The 18,082-nt window shown below is 39.9% G+C and overlaps 1 protein-coding gene across 2 annotated transcripts in view; it reads right to left on the bottom strand.

The window, feature by feature from the left end:
- The window catches only part of LOC110620756 (ABC transporter B family member 11), a 32,946-nt gene extending 16,224 nt beyond the window's left edge, over positions 1 to 16,722 (bottom strand). Inside the window, exons 1-7 of one of the 2 annotated variants that reach the window (XM_043959062.1) lie at positions 15,855 to 16,722; positions 15,663 to 15,717; positions 15,402 to 15,577; positions 15,066 to 15,287; positions 14,737 to 14,975; positions 14,031 to 14,556; positions 13,677 to 13,950 (exon numbers count right to left, since the gene is read on the bottom strand). In XM_043959062.1, coding sequence (XP_043814997.1) covers positions 13,677 to 13,950; positions 14,031 to 14,556; positions 14,737 to 14,975; positions 15,066 to 15,287; positions 15,402 to 15,577; positions 15,663 to 15,717; positions 15,855 to 16,163 — 1,801 coding nt within the window. In that variant the 5' untranslated portion in view covers positions 16,164 to 16,722. The remainder of the gene's footprint in view (positions 1 to 13,676; positions 13,951 to 14,030; positions 14,557 to 14,736; positions 14,976 to 15,065; positions 15,288 to 15,401; positions 15,578 to 15,662; positions 15,718 to 15,854) is intronic. The other variant, XM_021764604.2, reaches the window with a different exon arrangement.
- Between the last annotated feature and the right edge of the window lie 1,360 nt (positions 16,723 to 18,082).

Genomic DNA, 18,082 nt, shown 5'->3' with positions numbered 1-18,082 from the left:
TGAGTGTATGCAAGTGAAGGAATTGAGGTGTTTGTGTTTGAATGAGTGTGGTGCATTTGGCAAGAGGCAGGGCACGTTTCTGCCCTGCTGATGAACTCAGGTTCGGCCGCCGAAGGTACATTCGGCCGCCGAACCCCTGAAGAGGTGTGAGGAGGTGGCTTCGGCTGCCCAAGCTTGCCCCCGAGCTTTTGGACTTTCGGCTCTGGAGGGAAGTTCGGCCGCCGAAGGTGCCGCCGAAGGTTAGAGACTTTCGTCTCTGGAGTGCCTTGTGGCCTCCGAACCTTGCCCCCGAAAGGGTTCGGCAGCCGAAAGTGAAAGTTCGGCCGCCGAAGGTGCTTGAGTTTCGTCTCTGGAGAGGACTTTCGGCCGCCGAACCTGCCGCCGAAAGTGTTCTGTCCAGCCTACTTTTGCATGCAATGCAACATATTCGTGGACACTAATGCAATCAACCTAAGGGATAATCATGATGCATGAGATATGCTAAAACATTCCAGTGTTCAGTTCAAGTAAAAGCATTAAGTTTAGTTCCACTCACCTCTGGCTATCTGGACTGACTGACTCTGCAGGCTCTGTAACCCTCTGGAGCAGAACTCACTGCTGCTCTCTCTGGTTCCTCTGGTCTGTATAGGTACAGATAAACTCAAATGAGGGACTTTTGAGTGAAATGAACCAAGGCAGAAAAGCTAGGTTCGGCCGCCGAAGTTGAGGTTCGGCCGCCGAACATGCATGGCTTTCGGTTTCACGTGTGGCCGCCGAAGGTGGTCTGGCCAGCCACCTATAAATGGCCCTCAGTCGGTTGAAGCGGTGAGAACACCGTTTCTTTTGTCTTCTGAGGTGAGATCCTGCCCTTGGTGAGTCTTTCTTCATGTTTTCATTAAATCATGCAAAGATTTGATTAGTTTTCATGATTATTTGAAGGTTTTAAGCTAAACACTCAAAGTTTTGAAGTTTGGCGAGTTTAAAGGCAAGTTGCTCCAAAACTCCACGTTAGGATCGTTCATCTACTTGTTTTCACAAGGTAAGTGAAGATCCTGAGCTTGTTTGTATGTTTTCTGACGATTTTATGGGGTTTATGGAGAGAGTTGCATGAATAGGGTTATTTGTGAGGTTTTGATGATTTTGTGCATAGAGCTTGTTTCTGTGTTGTTTGTGTTGTGTGTTTGGGATTTTTTAGGTAGTTTTGGACCCCTTTGAGCATATACATGAGTGTATGCAAGTGAAGGAATTGAGGTGTTTGTGTTTGAATGAGTGTGGTGCATTTGGCAAGAGGCAGGGCACGTTTCTGCCCTGCTGATGAACTCAGGTTCGGCCGCCGAAGGTACATTCGGCCGCCGAACCCCTGAAGAGGTGTGAGGAGGTGGCTTCGGCTGCCCAAGCTTGCCCCCGAGCTTTTGGACTTTCGGCTCTGGAGGGAAGTTCGGCCGCTGAAGGTGCCGCCGAAGGTTAGAGACTTTCGTCTCTGGAGTGCCTTGTGGCCTCCGAACCTTGCCCCCAAAAGGGTTCGGCAGCCGAAAGTGAAAGTTCGGCCGCCGAAGGTGCTTGAGTTTCGTCTCTGGAGAGGACTTTTGGCCGCCGAACCTGCCGCCGAAAGTGTTCTGTCCAGCCTTCTTTTGCATGCTTTGCATGGATAGTTGAGTGCGTTTAAGGGGATTCTTGGGGAGGTTAATAGAGTTAGTCATAAGCTAGTTTGGTCCCTCATTTGAGTTTATCTGTACCTATACAGACCAGAGGAACCAGAGAGAGCAGCAGTGAGTTCTGCTCCAGAGGGTTACAGAGCCTGCAGAGTCAGTCAGTCCAGATAGCCAGAGGTGAGTGGAACTAAACTTAATGCTTTTACTTGAACTGAACACTGGAATGTTTTAGCATATCTCATGCATCATGATTATCCCTTAGGTTGATTGCATTAGTGTCCACGAATATGTTGCATTGCATAATTATTTGTTGATGTGGGTAAATGCTGAATGATCCAATAGTCTCAGACAGGAAGACCAGGAGCCTTTGACTACGCCCTGGCAGGTAGAGTAAAGACCAGGAGCCTTTGACTACGCCCTGGCAGGTATATAGTAAAGTCCAGGAGCCTTTGACTACGCCCTGGCAATGGTAAGTACAGAGGTGTTATATACACATATACATATATGACAGGAAGACCAGGTGCTCGATTCTACGCCCTGGCACAGAGTTACTGGGACTATGTGGTGACAGGTTTACTCTTGATGTGGATTATTTGTGATATGGTGCATTCCATGAGATCATGTTTTACTGAGATGTTTTACTGTTCTACTCACTGGGTTATAGAGCTCATCCCACTCCCTTAACCCCAGTTTTGCAGGTTCAGTGTACAGTGTACAGCGACAGTCCAGCAGAGTACAGAAAGAGTACAGGAACTTGTAATAGTATAGAGTGGACATGTAAAGTGTAAAGAGATGTAATAGTTGTGTATACAGTTAGAGTTGTGCTTGACTTAATTGTATTGTGTTGTAAAGCTCTTGTTATGTACATGATCTGTATATGTATATATGTTTTATTACCAGGCTTAACAGATATGAACCCATCTAGAGCAAGCTCTAGTCAGGGGTACAGCGTACAGAGTACAGAGTACAGAGTACAGAGTACAGAGTACAGAGTACAGAGATAGTGCATGCACAGGTTAAGCCTTGGTACAGAGAAAAGAGTTTTTATTTTTACATGATCATGTATGAGTTTTACAGGTATACAGAGAGTATAGCAGGCTTGCTACGGGTTCTGGCGGCCTTAAACCGACCCGAATCCTAGCGCCGGTGACAGTCCATTTTGGGGTCGTTACATCTTCGCTTGGCTCCTTGATGACTCAGCGACATCTTCGTGAAACTTCTTAAGGAAACTCACATGGAAAGTTGGATGAACTTTCAATCTTTAGGGCAATTTCAGCTTGTAGGCAACATTGCCCACCTTGGCCACAACTTCAAAGGGCCCATCATACTTAGGGATCAATCCCCTATGCACGGTTTTACTGCTTATCTTCTTCCAAATCTGTGGAGTCAACTTCACCAGCACCTTCTCGCCAATGTCGAACTCCACGTCCCTTCTCCCCCTGTCTGCATATTTCTTCATTCTCCTTGAGGCTTTTCTCAGGCTGTCACCAGCTTCTTCTAGTAACTCCTATCTACCCTTGGCGAACTTATATGCAGCAGGACACTTGCCACCAGCCCCCTGTTTGGCCATCTCCACAGGAGTGTTGAGTTGATGCCCCAGAACAAGTTCAAATGGACTCGCTTCTGTAAAAGAAGATTTATGCAAATTATAACAGAATTGTGCACTACCCAACAGTTCCAACCAGTTTCTTTGACTTGCACTCACATAATGCCTAAGGTACTCCTCAAGCAACCCATTGATTCTCTCGGTTTGCCCATCGATTTGGGGATGATTGGCAGTGGAGAATTTCAACTCCGTCCCCATCATGTTGAATAAAGCAGTCCAGAATTGACCAGTGAACCGTGCATCCCGGTCACTCACAACGTCTCTTGGTAAGCCAAAGTACTTCACAACATTTTTGTAAAACAAGTCAGTAGCAACATCGGATGGACAGACAGAAGGGGCAGGAATAAACACCGCGTACTTGGAGAATCGATCCACCACAACCATAACAGAAGACATATCACTTACCTTAGGAAATCCCCCAATGAAATCCATAGACACGGACTCCCAAGGTTTCTCCGCAATGGCCAATGGTTGAAGCAAACCAGCTTGCTTCTGGTGCTCACTCTTGTCTTATTGACACACTACATAAGTGCGAATATAAGCCACAACATCCTCCTCCATCTTCAGCCAGAAATAGTTCCTACCAAGAAGAGCCATCATTCTCCTCACTCCTGGATGCCCAGCCCACTGAGGGTCATGTGTCTCCCTAAGAATCTCCCTTCTTAGGCCACCAACACTAGGAACAAACAATCTGCCACCTGAAGCCATCAAGAAATCATCTTCCAGATAATATCTTCTCACAACTCCATCCTTAATCTGCTGAACCAGCTTTTTGTAACTAGCATCCTCCATGCCATGGCTACGAATCTTGTCCATCATATCAGACTGGACACGAGTAGTGTTATACAATGCAACCACTACCTCTTTTCTGCTTAAGGCATCAGCAACCTGATTATGCCTGCCTAGCTTGTGCTCCCACACAAAATCGTATTCAGCCAGAAATTCCTGGCAACGAGCCTGCTTGGGAGATAACTTCTTCTGAGTCTTAAAGAAGGTGTTAGCAACGTTGTCAGTTTTAACAACAAACTTCATACCCAGCAAGTACACTCTCCACACATGGAGACAATGGACAACAACAACCATCTCCTTTTCATGGGCAGAATATTTCTGCTCAGCTTTATTTAGCTTCCTGCTCTCAAAGGCAACGAGATGTCCTTCCTGGACCAGCACCCCTCCAATAGCCTTATCAGAAGCGTCAGTATGTACTTCAAATGGTGCAAAAAAAAAATCAGGCAATTTCAGCACAGGTTTTGAGTTGACCAAGACTTATAATATTGGATCTTAATCGAGGAATGTAATATATATTCGTTAGTTTAAAATGATCTCCATCCTTGCACTGAAACACTGAGGTGCCTCAGCCTTCTACCTTGACGACTGAACCATCACCGAACCTGATATTCCCTTTGATTGATTCATCGAGATTGGTTAAGGCTAGCTTGTTGCCTATCATATGGTTGCTTGCCCCTGTATCATAGTACCACATGGTTCCTGTCGTTTCTCCTCCATAGAAATCATGCATCTGTTCTTCATTCAGCATCAGCTCTTCTTTCTTCTCTTCGTCGATATGGATTAGCTCACTGGCTTCTAGCATTAACAACGTTGACTCCTCTTCGAATTGCTCCACTAAATGTGCCTCATTTTTTTTCTTTTCTTTCAGCTTTGCAATCAGATTGAAAATGGCCATATTCATTGCAATTGTAACACCTGACCTTTTTAATGTCGAACTTCTGACGATGTTGTCCTTCATCATCCTGACCTCGGCCTGTTCCAAGAGGGCCACGACCCCTGCTGCGACCTCCTCCTCTACCTCTACTGCGTCATCTACCACGTCCCCGTCCTCGGCCTCTGCTCACATCATATGGGCACTTCTAGTTGGATCTTAAGGACTCAGCTCGTGCTTTCCACTCTCCTTTAGTGAGTAGCACATATTCGTCTCTTCTGGAATCGTAGCTCCGCAACCTCTCCTCGTGAGCTTTGAGAGAACCAGTTACATCTTCAATTGTCTTAACAGACAAGTTCCCGAATTCTTTTATGGTTGAGGCAATCTGAAGGTATTTAGGGGACATTGAACGTAGCATTTTCTTCACTACATACGTTTCATCAACCCTTTCACCAAGAGCTTGGAGCTTGTTGACAACTGTCGAAATCTTTCCAGTGAACTCATCGACGGATTCACCATCCTCCATCTTCATGCTTTCGAGCTCCCATCTGAGAGCTTGTTCCCGTACTTCTTTGACCCTCTCTGCATCGAGGTTCATAACCTTGAGAGCGTCCCATGCCTCTTTAGCTGATTTCTTTACCCCCAACTGTAACAGGGTATCTTCGGTGATTCCTTGAAAGATTGCCGCCAATGCAATCCGGTCTGAACGAGGATCAACTGGATCTTCTAATTCAACAACATCCCAAACACCTTGAGTTGCATATATGCTTGCATCTTGATTGCCCAAGCCGCATAATTTGTCTTTGTTAGAAGCGGATACTGCAGAGAGACACCCCCTTCTCTTATGGGCGCTCTCACTACCGTTTTTGCCGTCTGTCCAGTTTCTGTCGTCTGGCCACTATTGCCACCATTACCACTACGGACAGCACTGGACGATGAAGATTCGTGTCGTGGCATGTATTTGGGCATAAACTAGGTTCCGGGCTCTAATACCAAGTGTAAACTGTGAATATGATCACCCTAAAGATGTAAGCGATATTGCGGATCTAAGGCTTTGAAGGTTCTGCAACTTTTGAAGCCTCTGCAGTTTCTGTAATTTTTCTGCATAATTTTGAAAAACAGAGGAAAGGATGTGGAGCAAGTTACAATCACTAGCATGTACTTGTCAGGGGATGCCAAGTTGTGGTGGCGAACCCGTATGTCTGATGATGCCAGTGCTGGCAGGCCGAGGATTGACTCGTGGGAGAGATTAAAGAAGGAAATGAAGGACCAGTTCCTACCTTGCAATGCCTCTTGGGTTGCAAGGGATTCTTTAAAACGGCTGAAACAATCGGGTACGGTAAGGGATTATGTCAAGGAATTTAGTTCTTTGATGCTGGATATCCAAAATATGTCCGAGGAGGACAAACTATTCAATTTTATGTCTGGTCTTCAACCATGGGCACTTGGATGATGTTATGCAAAGTGGATACGTGTAACAGCTCGCTTAACAACTGGCATAGCAAGCTTAATTTCTTCATTTCTCCCCCGTAAGCTTGTTCTTCACATCTTTGATCCCAATCCTCATGCTCAAGTCATCGATTTTGTCTTGGAACAGTGGCTTTGTCAAAATATCAGCGAGTTGTGATTCAGTTTTTACATACTCGATTTCGACTTCTCCTCTTTGGACACACTTCTGAATGAAATGAAACTTAATATCTATGTGCTTACTTCTGTTATGATGGACGGGATTCTTTGTGAGAGCGATTGCAGATTTGTTGTCAACTCTTAATACAAACTTGTTTGTCTTCCAACTTATCAACTCATGTAACAACCTACTAATCCATATGCCTTGACAAGCTCCTGCTGTTGCAGCAATATACTCGGCTTCACATGAGGATAAGGCTACGAATTTCTGCTTTTGAGAAATCCAGGTGACAGGGCTTTGGCCGAGGAATTAGATTACCCCTGTCGTGCTTTTTCGATCATCCACGTCTCCAGCTAAGTCACTGTCGCTATAACCTACTAGCTTGAACTCCTCCTCTTCCACCTTGTTGTATATGCACCCATGATGTAAGGTGCCTTTCACATAACGCAATATCTGTTTCACGGCTGCTAGATGTTTCGTTGTTGGGGCTTCCATGAAACGACTAACAATTCTAACTGAATATGCAAGATCGGGTCAAGTGTTCACCAAATACCTCAGACTTCTGATTGCACTCCTGTATAGTGTTGCATCTACCGGAGGACTTCCATCTGACTTGCTCAGCTTCACCCGTGTATCCATTGGAACCCGACATGGCTTGCACTCTGCCAGGCCGAGCTTCTCGAGCATCTTCTCAGCATACCCTGACTGGTTAAGGGTGATGCTATACGGCCTTTGCTTGACTTCTATACCCAGGCAGTAGCTTAGCATCCCAAGATCACTCATCTCGAAGATCTTTCTCATCTTGGCTTTGAAATTCTCCACACCTCTCGGATTTGAGCCTATGATTATCAGATCATCTACGTACACTCCCATAATCTGCACTTCATCTCCATTGTGTTTTTTGTAGACTGCATGTTCGATCATACATCTTTGAAACCCCAGCTCTCAGAAACATTTGTCTAGCTTTATATTCCATGCCCGAGGCGCCTGCTTAAGACCATACAGGGCCTTTCGTAGCTTCAGAACCTTTCCTTCCTCTCATTGTTCAATGAATTCGTCTGGTTGTGACACGTAAACTTCTTCTTCTATCTCACCATTCAAGAATGCAGATTTGACATCCATATGATGTACTATCCATCCTTCTTGTGCGGCTACAACAAGTAACACTCTCACTGTCTTTAGTCTGGCTACAAGAGCAAAGACTTCTTCAAAGTATATGCCTTGTTTCTGCACATACCCATTCGCAACAAGTCTCGCTTTATATTTAATGATCTCCCCTTCCGGATTCTTCTTTACTTTGAAGATCCATTTTAGATCAATAGCTCTCTGGTCCTTTGGGAGTTCTGCTAGTTCCCATGTTCCATTTCTCCTTATAGCCTCCATTTCTTCTATCATTGCTTGTCGTCAATGTTCACTGCAGGCAGCTTCATGGTAAGATGCTGGTTCTTTAATTGACATCAGGTAAAGACCGTAGTCTTGATCGATCTCCACTGTGTTGTCATAAATTTCTCGAAGAGTTCTGAACCTCTTTGGTCCGTCTGAGCTGCTTTCTCCTATCTCTGAATGTTTTGAACCTGACTCGGCTATAGGTGATAAGGAAGTCGGCGTCAGTTCCTGACTTCGGAGGTTTTTATCTTCTTCCATTTGTGCTTCCTTGTATGTGATGATAAGCGGTCCTTCCGTTGTGGAGTTTGATGTTGTCTGGTTTTTTCATTCCCACTTCTCTTCTTCCTGAAACACAACATCCCCACTTACCACAATTAGATTAATATTTGGGTTCAATAACCGGTATGCTTTGGACCCTGGTTCATATCCCAATAAAACCAGCTTCATGCTTTTGTCATCCAATTTTCTCAAGTGAGGAGCTGTGTTCTTGGCATATGCAATGCAACCAAAAACACGCATATGATGAACACTGGGAAGTCTTCCATGCCATGCTTGATACAGAGTCATGCCTTGGACACTTCTTGTGGGTGATCTGTTCAATATGTATACTGTAGTACGTGCAGCTTCTGCCCAATATGTAGCTGGCACTCCGAAACTATTCAAGAGACGCCTTATCATCTCCACTACGGTTTGGTTTCTCCGCTCTACTACTCCGTTTTGCTGTGGGGAATAAGGAGCAGTGAGCTGGCGTTTGATGCCGTGTAACTCGCAGAACTTGCTGAACTCATTTGATGTAAACTTGCCTCCTCTGTCTATTCTAAACATTTTGAGCTTACATTCGGATTGGACTTCGATATGAGCTTTTACTTTCTTGAAAACACTAACAACCTCATCTTTTCTTTTGAGCATCTCAATCCACATATAACGACTGTAATCATCCACGAGCAAGAGAAAATACCTATTTTTGCCACATGTGGTAGGTGATATTGGCCCGCACAAGTCACCGTGCACGAGTTTCAGAGGTTGGGTTGCTTGATACTCTCCTACTTTTGGGAAACTCGTGCGATGCTGCTTGCTGATCACACATTGTTCACAGATGTGCTTTACTGTTTCTATTTGTGGTAAACCTTCTACCATGCTTTCTTGTGCAAGCTTGCGTAATGCTTGATAGTTGAGGTGCCCGTAGCGAGCATGCCATAAGTAAGATTTTTCAGACAGACTTGTCAGGTGGCACTCTGATTTTGCTTGTGTCATTCTCATAATGTAAAGGCGATTTTTCACTCTCTGCACCTTGACTATCAACCTGTCCTTTGCATCATATACTCTTAGAATCCCTGCGTTCACCACCACTTTTGCTCCTGATTCGTCGAGTTGACCAAGACTTATAATATTGGATCTTAATCGAGGAATGTAATATACATTCGTTAGTTTAAAATGATCTCCATCCTTGCACTGAAACACTGAGGTGCCTCGGCCTTCTACCTCTGCCGCGTCCTCTACCACGTCCACATCCCCGTCCCCGGCCTCTGCTCACGTCCTGTGGGCGCTTCTCGTTGGATCTTAAGGACTCAGCTTGTGCTTTCCACTCTCCTTTAGTGAGTAGCACATATTCCTCTCCTTTGGAATCGTAGCTCCGCAACCTCTCCTCGTGAGCTTTGAGAGAACCAGTTACATCTTCAATTGTCTTAACAGACAAGTTCCCGAATTCTTCTATGGTTGAGGCAATCTGAAGGTATTTAGGGGACACTGAACGTAACATTTTCTTCACTACATACGTTTCATCAACCCTTTCACCAAGAGCTCGGAGCTTGTTGACAACTGTCAAAATCTTTCCAGTGAATTCATCGACGAATTCACCATCCTCCATCTTCATGATTTTGAGCTCCCATCTGAGAGCTTGTGCCCGTACTTCTTTGACCCTCTCTGCACCGAGGTTCATAACCTTGAGAGCGTCCCATGCCTCTTTAGCTGATTTCTTTACCCCCAACTGTAACAGGGTATCTTCGGTGATCCCTTGAAAGATTGCCGCCAATGCAATCCGGTCTGAATGAGGATCAACTGGATCTTCTGATTCAACGACATCCCAAACACCTTGAGCTTGCATATATACTTGCATCTTGATTGCCTAAGCCGCATAATTTGTCTTTGTTAGGAGCGGATACTGTAGAGAGACACCCCCTTCTCTTACGGGCGCTCTCACTACCGCTTCTGCCATCTGTCCAGTTTCTGTCATCTGGCCATCATTGCCGCCGTTACCACTACGGACAGCACTGGACGATGAAGATTCATGCCGTGGCATGTATTTGGGCATAAACTAGGTCCCGGGCTCTGATACCAAGTGTAAATTGTGAATATGATCACCCCAACGATGTGAGCGATACTGCGGATCTAAGGCTTTGAAGGTTCTGCAACTTTTGAAGCCTCTGCAGTTTCTGTAATTTTTTTGCAAAATTTTGAAAAACAGAGGAAAGGAATTTTGGAACATAGGAAAGGAAATTTACTCAGATTCCTTTAAAATTTGACTTTTTCATGATGTACCTTCACTAGAATGTGAGTCTTGTCTTTTTGCAAAACACCATCGTATCTCACTTAGTCCCAATATCAATAAACGGGTTGAATTTGCTTTTGAAATAGTTCATTCAGATATTTGAGGACTCTGTCCTATTGGGTCTACAACTATTTAAGGTATTTTGTTAATATTTAGGGACTCTGTCCTATTGAGTCTACAACTGGATTAAGGTATTTTGTTACTTTTATGGATAATTTTTCTTAGATGACTTGGATTTACTTTACGAAGAATCACTCTGAATTGCTTTTTTCACTTTTCTGTCTTTTTGTGCTGAAATTAAAAATCAGGTTAATGTTTCTGGGCATAAATAGACCTAAAGGCGCATGGGTCATATATTACACGGAACGACATTCTTGCCAAGGTTGAATGTCTTTAACTATTAGAATTAATACAACGAATCACACTTTTCCACTAAACTATACCTGCTATGATGCGATTATTGTATATAAATAAACCTTTGTCGAGAAAATTGAGGAGTGGTAATGCCAAAGTATACATGTCATGATCATTTCAAACTTTTATGATCCAACATGGTATTATTCATTAATCATCATGTGTTGATACTCTTGCTCAAAATGTGGTGGCTAAAAGGAAGAATAGGCATCTCCTTGATACTGTTCGAGCTATTTTATTCCAAATGCAAGTTTCTAAGCAATTTTGGGCCGACATTGTCTTTTCTGCATGTTTTCTCATTAATCGCATGTTCGTCTACGGTATTTAATGGTGATACTTCATATAGTGTTCTCTTTTCTAATCAGTCATTGCTTCCTTTGGAACTATAGGTTTTTTTACAGTACTTGCTATGTTCGAGATGTTAGATTTTACGTGATTAAACTTAATCCTAAAGTTTTAAAGTTATCTTCTTGGGATATTCTTGTCTTCAGAAGGGATATCGGTGTTATTCTCCAGAACTCCATAGATATTTGGTCTCAATTGATAGTCTTTTTTGAGAAAATTTCATTTTTTCCTGCAGCACAGACCTCTACCAGTGATGGAGAGGAAGATGAGTGGCTCATCTATAGGATCACATCCGATAGTGAGATCTCCACTAGTGTGTCTTCTCCGACACAACCTGTTGAAGGTGTTCCTCCTAGTATTTAATCGTCTTTTAAGCTACCAGTGGTTCAAGTTTATTCTAGAAGACAAGTAATCGATGATACATGTCCTGCACCAAAATCTTTTTCACCATCAAATCCATTATCGAGTGACCTTAATCTCCCCATTAGTCTTCATAAAAGTAAACGACGGTGTAAATCTATCCATTCTATTGCTAACTTTCTCTCTTATGATAAATTGTCTCCCTCTTCTAACTCCTTCATTGCCTCTCTATATTCCATTTTCTTACCTAAGATAGTTAAAGAGACCCTATCTCATTCTTGGTGGTATGATGTGATGTTTGAGGAGATTAAAGTTCTAGATGTTAATTATACTTGGAAACTAGTTTATTTACCCTAAGGAAAGAAGGTTGTGAGCCGTAAATGGGTTTTTTTCCATCAAAGTCAACCCAGATGGTTTTGTGGTAAGGTTTAAGACTCGTCTTGTTGCTAAAGGATATGCACAAACCTATGAAATAGATTATTTTGATACTTTTTCTCCTGTGGCCTTGGTTCGCTTGTTCATTTCCTTAGCTGCTTCTCAGTATTGGCCTTTATACCAGTAAGATATCAAAAATGTCTTTCTACACGGTGACCTCCAAAAAGAAGTGTATATGGAGCAACTACTTGGGTTTGTTGCTCAGGAGGAGTATAGAAAAATCTGTCATTCTAAAAAATCTTTGTTTGGTTTGAAGCAGAGTTTCGGTACTTGGTTTGGCAAGTTCAATGATGTTGTTCAAGAATTTAAGTTAAAAAGAAGCAAGTGTGACCACTCAGCCTTCTATAGATATTAAGATGCTGGTATTATTCTCCTTGTTGTGTATGTTGATGACATTGCCATTACAGAAATGATTATACAGGGATCTCCTCTTAAATTCTTATTGCATGCGAGTTTTCATACCAAAGACTTGGGTCAACTTAAGTATTTTTTAGGAGTAGAAATTTTGAGGAGTAAAAAGGGTATTTTTTTTTTATCTCAAAAGAAGTGTGTCCTTGACTTACTTGCAAAAATAGGGAAGTTGGGAGCTAAACCTTGTATGTCTCACGAATGATGATGCAGGCCCTTATGATGATCTAGAGAGGTATAGGAGGTTGGTTGGAAAGCCAAACTACCTTACGTGATGACTCGGTTAGATATTGCTTTTACAGTAAGTATTATAAGTAAGTTCATGCCTGCATCTACAGTGAAACATTGGACTGCTCTAGAACAAATTCTATATTATCTAAAAGGGATCCTTGAACTCGGTATACTCTATAGTAAAATCATAGGCATACTACAGTTGATTTCTTTTCAAATGCTAATTAAACGGGATCTACAGGTGATAAAATATCTTTTTTCAATGTCCAATCAGAATACAGGGCTATAACTCAATCCACTTGTGAGATTTTATGGATAAATTATTTATAGAAAGAAGTTAGTGTGGATGTTGTATTACCCGCAAAACTTTGATGTGATAATCAGCCTGCTCTTCACATTGCCTCCGATCCAGTATACTATGAACAGACTAAGCATATTAAAATTGATTGCTATTTTATCCTTAAGAAAATTTAAGAAAATTTAATTTCCATTGGTTATGTGAAAACAGGAGAGCAATTGGGTGATCTATTTACCAGGGCATTAAATCGGCTTAGAATAAAATATATTTATAATAAATTGGGCATGATAAATATCTATATTTCAACTTGAGGGAAGCATTATAGTGTAAACATAATCAGTACATAATTAAAATAGACTGCAAAATCATAAAGCTAATTGATATTAATTGATAGATAAAAGGATTTTAGGAGAATGATTTGTTACCGTAACAAAATCTTATAATCTATATGTAAACATCATTGTTCAATAGAAAAAACAATAACTATTTCTTACAAATCTAGTTTGTTTGTTACATTACTGAAAAGCTTTATGGCATAATTTGAGCACTTTGCAAATAACCAAAAATGGAGGCCAAAGACTAACAACACCAGGGAACAACTCAAAAGCAAAATCTGTAGAAACAAGCAACGAAAGAAGCAAATGGAAAATTTTGCCCTGCTTACTGGATGATGCACTACATGTCTATTTGAGAATGCTTATTCAATGGCTATTATTTTTAGACATACCTTTTTCGACCATCTTTCCTCGATGAATGACAGCAATTATATCAGCATTCCTCACAGTGGTCAAACGATGGGCAACAATAACAGTAGTCTGGTCAAGCATAATCCTGTCTAATGCTTCTTGCACTACCCTCTCAGATTCTGTATCAAGTGCACTTGTAGCTTCATCTAAAAGTAAAATTCGAGGATTCTTCAGGATTGCTCTTGCAATTGCAATTCTCTGCTTCTGGCCACCAGAAAGCTGAGTTCCATGCTCACCAACCATGGTGTCAAGTCCCTGGAAAAACGCAAAATCAGCAATTCATATAATCTTAAAACAAACAGCACTTTTCATTGATAAATAGGCTAACTTAGAACCTGAGGTAGTTTATCAATAAATTTTGCAGCATTAGCAAGTTCAGCTGCAGATCTTATTTCTCCAATAGTTGCACCCTCCTTCCCATATGCAATATTGTCCTTGATGCTACAACTAAACAATACAGGTTCCTGACTGACAAGGCCAATGTTTTCTCTAATCCACTTAAGTTGAAATTCTTTGATGTTAATTCCATCTATAAGAACTTCACCAGAGTTTGGATCATAAAATCTCTCTATCAGACTGATTACTGTTGATTTCCCACTTCCACTATGCCCAACCAAAGCTGCAGTAGTGCCACTTGGGATGGAAAGAGAGAATCCACTGAATATCTCCTCATCTGGTCTGGCTGGATAACTGAAATATACATCTCTCAGTTCTATATCTCCACGAATGTCATCCATTACTTGTCCACTCATATCATAAGCATCTATCTCTGGCTTCCTATTAATAGTCTCAAACATTTTATATGCTGCAGCTTGACCGGAAGCAAATGCCCTCATACATGGAGATGCCTGCCCGAGGGACCTGCATAAATGCAAGCAACAAGCAAAATAATTTATGAAAGAAGCTTCTGTATAAAATGCTCAGCAAATCTACGCATTCGAAAAATGCACTTGGAAAAATGATTCATGAAAGAAGATTTATATAAAATAGTCAGCATATATGTGCACTTAAAGCGACATTTGAAAAAAGAACTGAACTCACATTGAACCAATCAAGACAGCAACAATCACATTAATAACTTGTCCTCCACTGTATCCCTTTTCCAATATCAGCTTTGCACCAAACCATACAGCCATGGCATAGGTACAGAACACAATTAAAATAATTGTGCCAATAACTACTCCAGAAGCAAAGCCTTCATGAGCACCTGATTTGTAAGCAATTTGGAGATACTTGTTGTAAGTGCTAATGGCTCGCTTCTCCCCAGTAAATGATGCGACCTGGAATGAGAAATAGCATCATACATCCTTTTGTTCATTGAAAGACAAATTCTTATATCTTTCAAACATCCTTTTGTTCAAGTAACCTACAGTTCTAATTGAGCCAATTGTCTGCTCTACTGCAGTAGCTGCTTCTGCATAAGCATTTTGTCCACGAGTTGCCATTCTGGATACCAAAATCGACCCAGTTGCACCAGCTAGCACTAACAGGGGAATAGCAGCTAACATGTCAAGGGCAAGCATCCTTCCTTTGGCAAATGCTATAGCAAAACCCCCAATGAATGTTGCCATCAGCTGCAGAAATTTTCCAACCTGCACAAAACAAGCAGCCATAAATTCATCCCTGGATTAGATGAGCAAGATAAGTGAAATTCACCATAATCTCCCCGTTCTGGCAGAGGCAACACAATTGCAGCAATATGCTACCTTTTCACCCATTGCATCTTGTATGAGAACGGTATCACCAGACATTCTGCCAACAACCTCTCCAGTATTTGTTTCTTTATCAAAGAAAGCAATATCTTGTCTCAGTATAGTTTTCAAATAATAGCTCCTTATTCTCGCTGCCTGCCTTTCCCCTGTGACCATCCAGCAGGTCACCTCTGCAAACAACAAAAACAGGATTTATTTTTAATTGACAGTGCAATTAGGACTTCAATTTGTATTTTGAGCACGAGATGAACTTACGTAGAAAGGCTGCTGCTGCAGCTCCAATTGCCAAGTAGAGAAATTTTTGAGAGACCTGAAGAACTTGCAAGTATCAAATCAGTAAAATATTCACATGAACAATTCCAAGACATCCCAAGAGAAAAGAACAGAATTTAGAATCTGAATTTCCATGGAAAATGTTATACCCACCGACTATTAGTTTCATTTTACCTTTGAAACTATATGAAGTATTTCCTTGTCAGCCTGGTTTTTTCCGAAGGAATCAACCATTTGTCCCATTAGCAATGACATGAGAGGCATAGACACTCCATTCCCAAAAGCACCAACTGTGCCAGTAATCATCAACGATATATCGACAGAGTCAGCAAACGAGAAGAGCTTAAGAAAAGGAACGGTCTTAGCTTTCTCTTTGCCATTTTCTTTGCTTCCACTGGAGCTAGAGTCTTTCTCCTCCACCACCACCTGAAAATTTGAGTTGTTGGCCTCCTGTATATTGGGATTGCCGTTTTCCTCAGCCATAATACAGACCCCAAGATGGGAAACTCAGATTTAGTATCAGAAGATCACAGAATTTTCCAGAGAATTTAATTTGAAGCCGCAGAACCCATCCCTATCAAACCTATTAACTAACTTACAGCACAAGCAACAGAAAACAGTGTCAAATTACTACAAAACAAAAGAATCGTAAACAAAAGAGACAGTCTTAAGATTTCACCTAATTCCAAACCATTACGAATGATCAGTCCAATATAAAAATAAAAAGAATTCCACTGATGCCTGAGACCAAAAAGAAACAGTAACCATGCCTCACTCAATGAAGATTCAGTGTGCGCACATGCATTCATGTCTATAGATATTCAATAGCTGTATCACATACCTTTTCACTGCAATTGCCGAGGTTCCTGAATGATTTATTTAATTAATTTAATTTATGATCTCATCGCGTGAAAGAACTACTGAGCCGCCGCCACAATGGGGAAGAGAATTAATAAGAATAAGATAAGGCAGGTCAAAGCCACAGGCACGTAATCCGTTAAGCGCTTCAGCAGCTGAAGTTCAGAGTTGAAAAACAAAGAAAGTAGTACCAAAGGACATTTTTGTCCTTTTGGCGATTTATGGCTACGTATTGATTATATAAATGAAAACCGAAGTGATCGATGGAGCCGCCGAAATTATCTCCGTCTCTAATCACCGTCAAAAAATACAGACTAATTTTTATTGAATATAATTATTTTTTTCGCTTCATAATTTTATTTTTTATTTAAATTATATTAATATAATTAACTATAATTATTTTATTTTATTTTATTTTTAAAAAAATATCTAAAATATTTTTTAATATTTAATAAAATTTAATATATTTAAATGAATATAATTAAAGAACTAATTAAAAAAAATTTATTTTTTAATATGTAAAAAATAAAATATACAAAAATTATGGAAAGAATAAATTTAAAAATTATAAATTACTTTTAAAAATAATTTTTTCCTTCTAAAAAAAAGCTGATTTCTACAAAAATATATACTAACAATTAATAAAATATGCATTATTTTAATTTTAAAATTTTGAATATATAATTTTACTGAGGTCACTGTTTTCTTTTGATTATTTAAAGTTATAGCTAGAATCAAATTCTAACGTTGCTATTATAAATACTCTAATGTATATAGAATTTTAATTATTATTAAATAAGAGTTTAAATAAAAATTAAAACTAATAGAAATTTATACGGTTCGAAAGGATGAGAAGAGGGAATATAGGACTTGTTTTGTTAATTATAATTTATTATTATTTAAAAAAATTAATTTAATTATGATAAAAAAATTTATTAATATTTAAATTATAGTTGATTGAATTATCATAAAAAGAATTATTTTAATATTTAAATTATTTATATTAAAATTTTATCATGATTTAAATTTATTTTTTTTAAATGAATAATTAAAAAATCGTATCTCTGATAATTACAATTTATTGTTTTTTATAATTTTGTAATTGAAGAAATAAGATGTTTTTAACATTTAAATTCTTTTAGCATTAAATTATTTACATTAAAATTTTTTCATGAGTTAACTAATTTTTTTTAAAAAATAAATTATAGTCCTGATAATTACACTTTATTGTTATTATTATTTTTTTTTTTGAAATGAGGATTGGAGATTGAGAAAATAGAAAAAAAAGAATATGAGACTAATTTACTCAGATATATTTACTAGCAGACTAAAACTGTGAATACACACTTTATTGTTATTTAAAATTTTTAATTTAAAAAATTTTAATTAAAATTTATGGCGGATGATGTTTTTTAACATTTAAAATTTTATTTATTGAAATTTTATAAGAAAAATAATGAATTAAACAAAAAATTCATTAAATTGACTAATCAATTCAAGAGTTTTTTCAGAAATTAAATAATAAATATTTAAAAATTAAAATT

This window comes from Manihot esculenta, chromosome 8, assembly GCF_001659605.2.
Source record: "Manihot esculenta cultivar AM560-2 chromosome 8, M.esculenta_v8, whole genome shotgun sequence".
In the NCBI taxonomy this organism is placed as follows: domain Eukaryota; kingdom Viridiplantae; phylum Streptophyta; class Magnoliopsida; order Malpighiales; family Euphorbiaceae; genus Manihot; species Manihot esculenta.
This window is presented reverse-complemented; position numbering and strand designations above follow the sequence as displayed.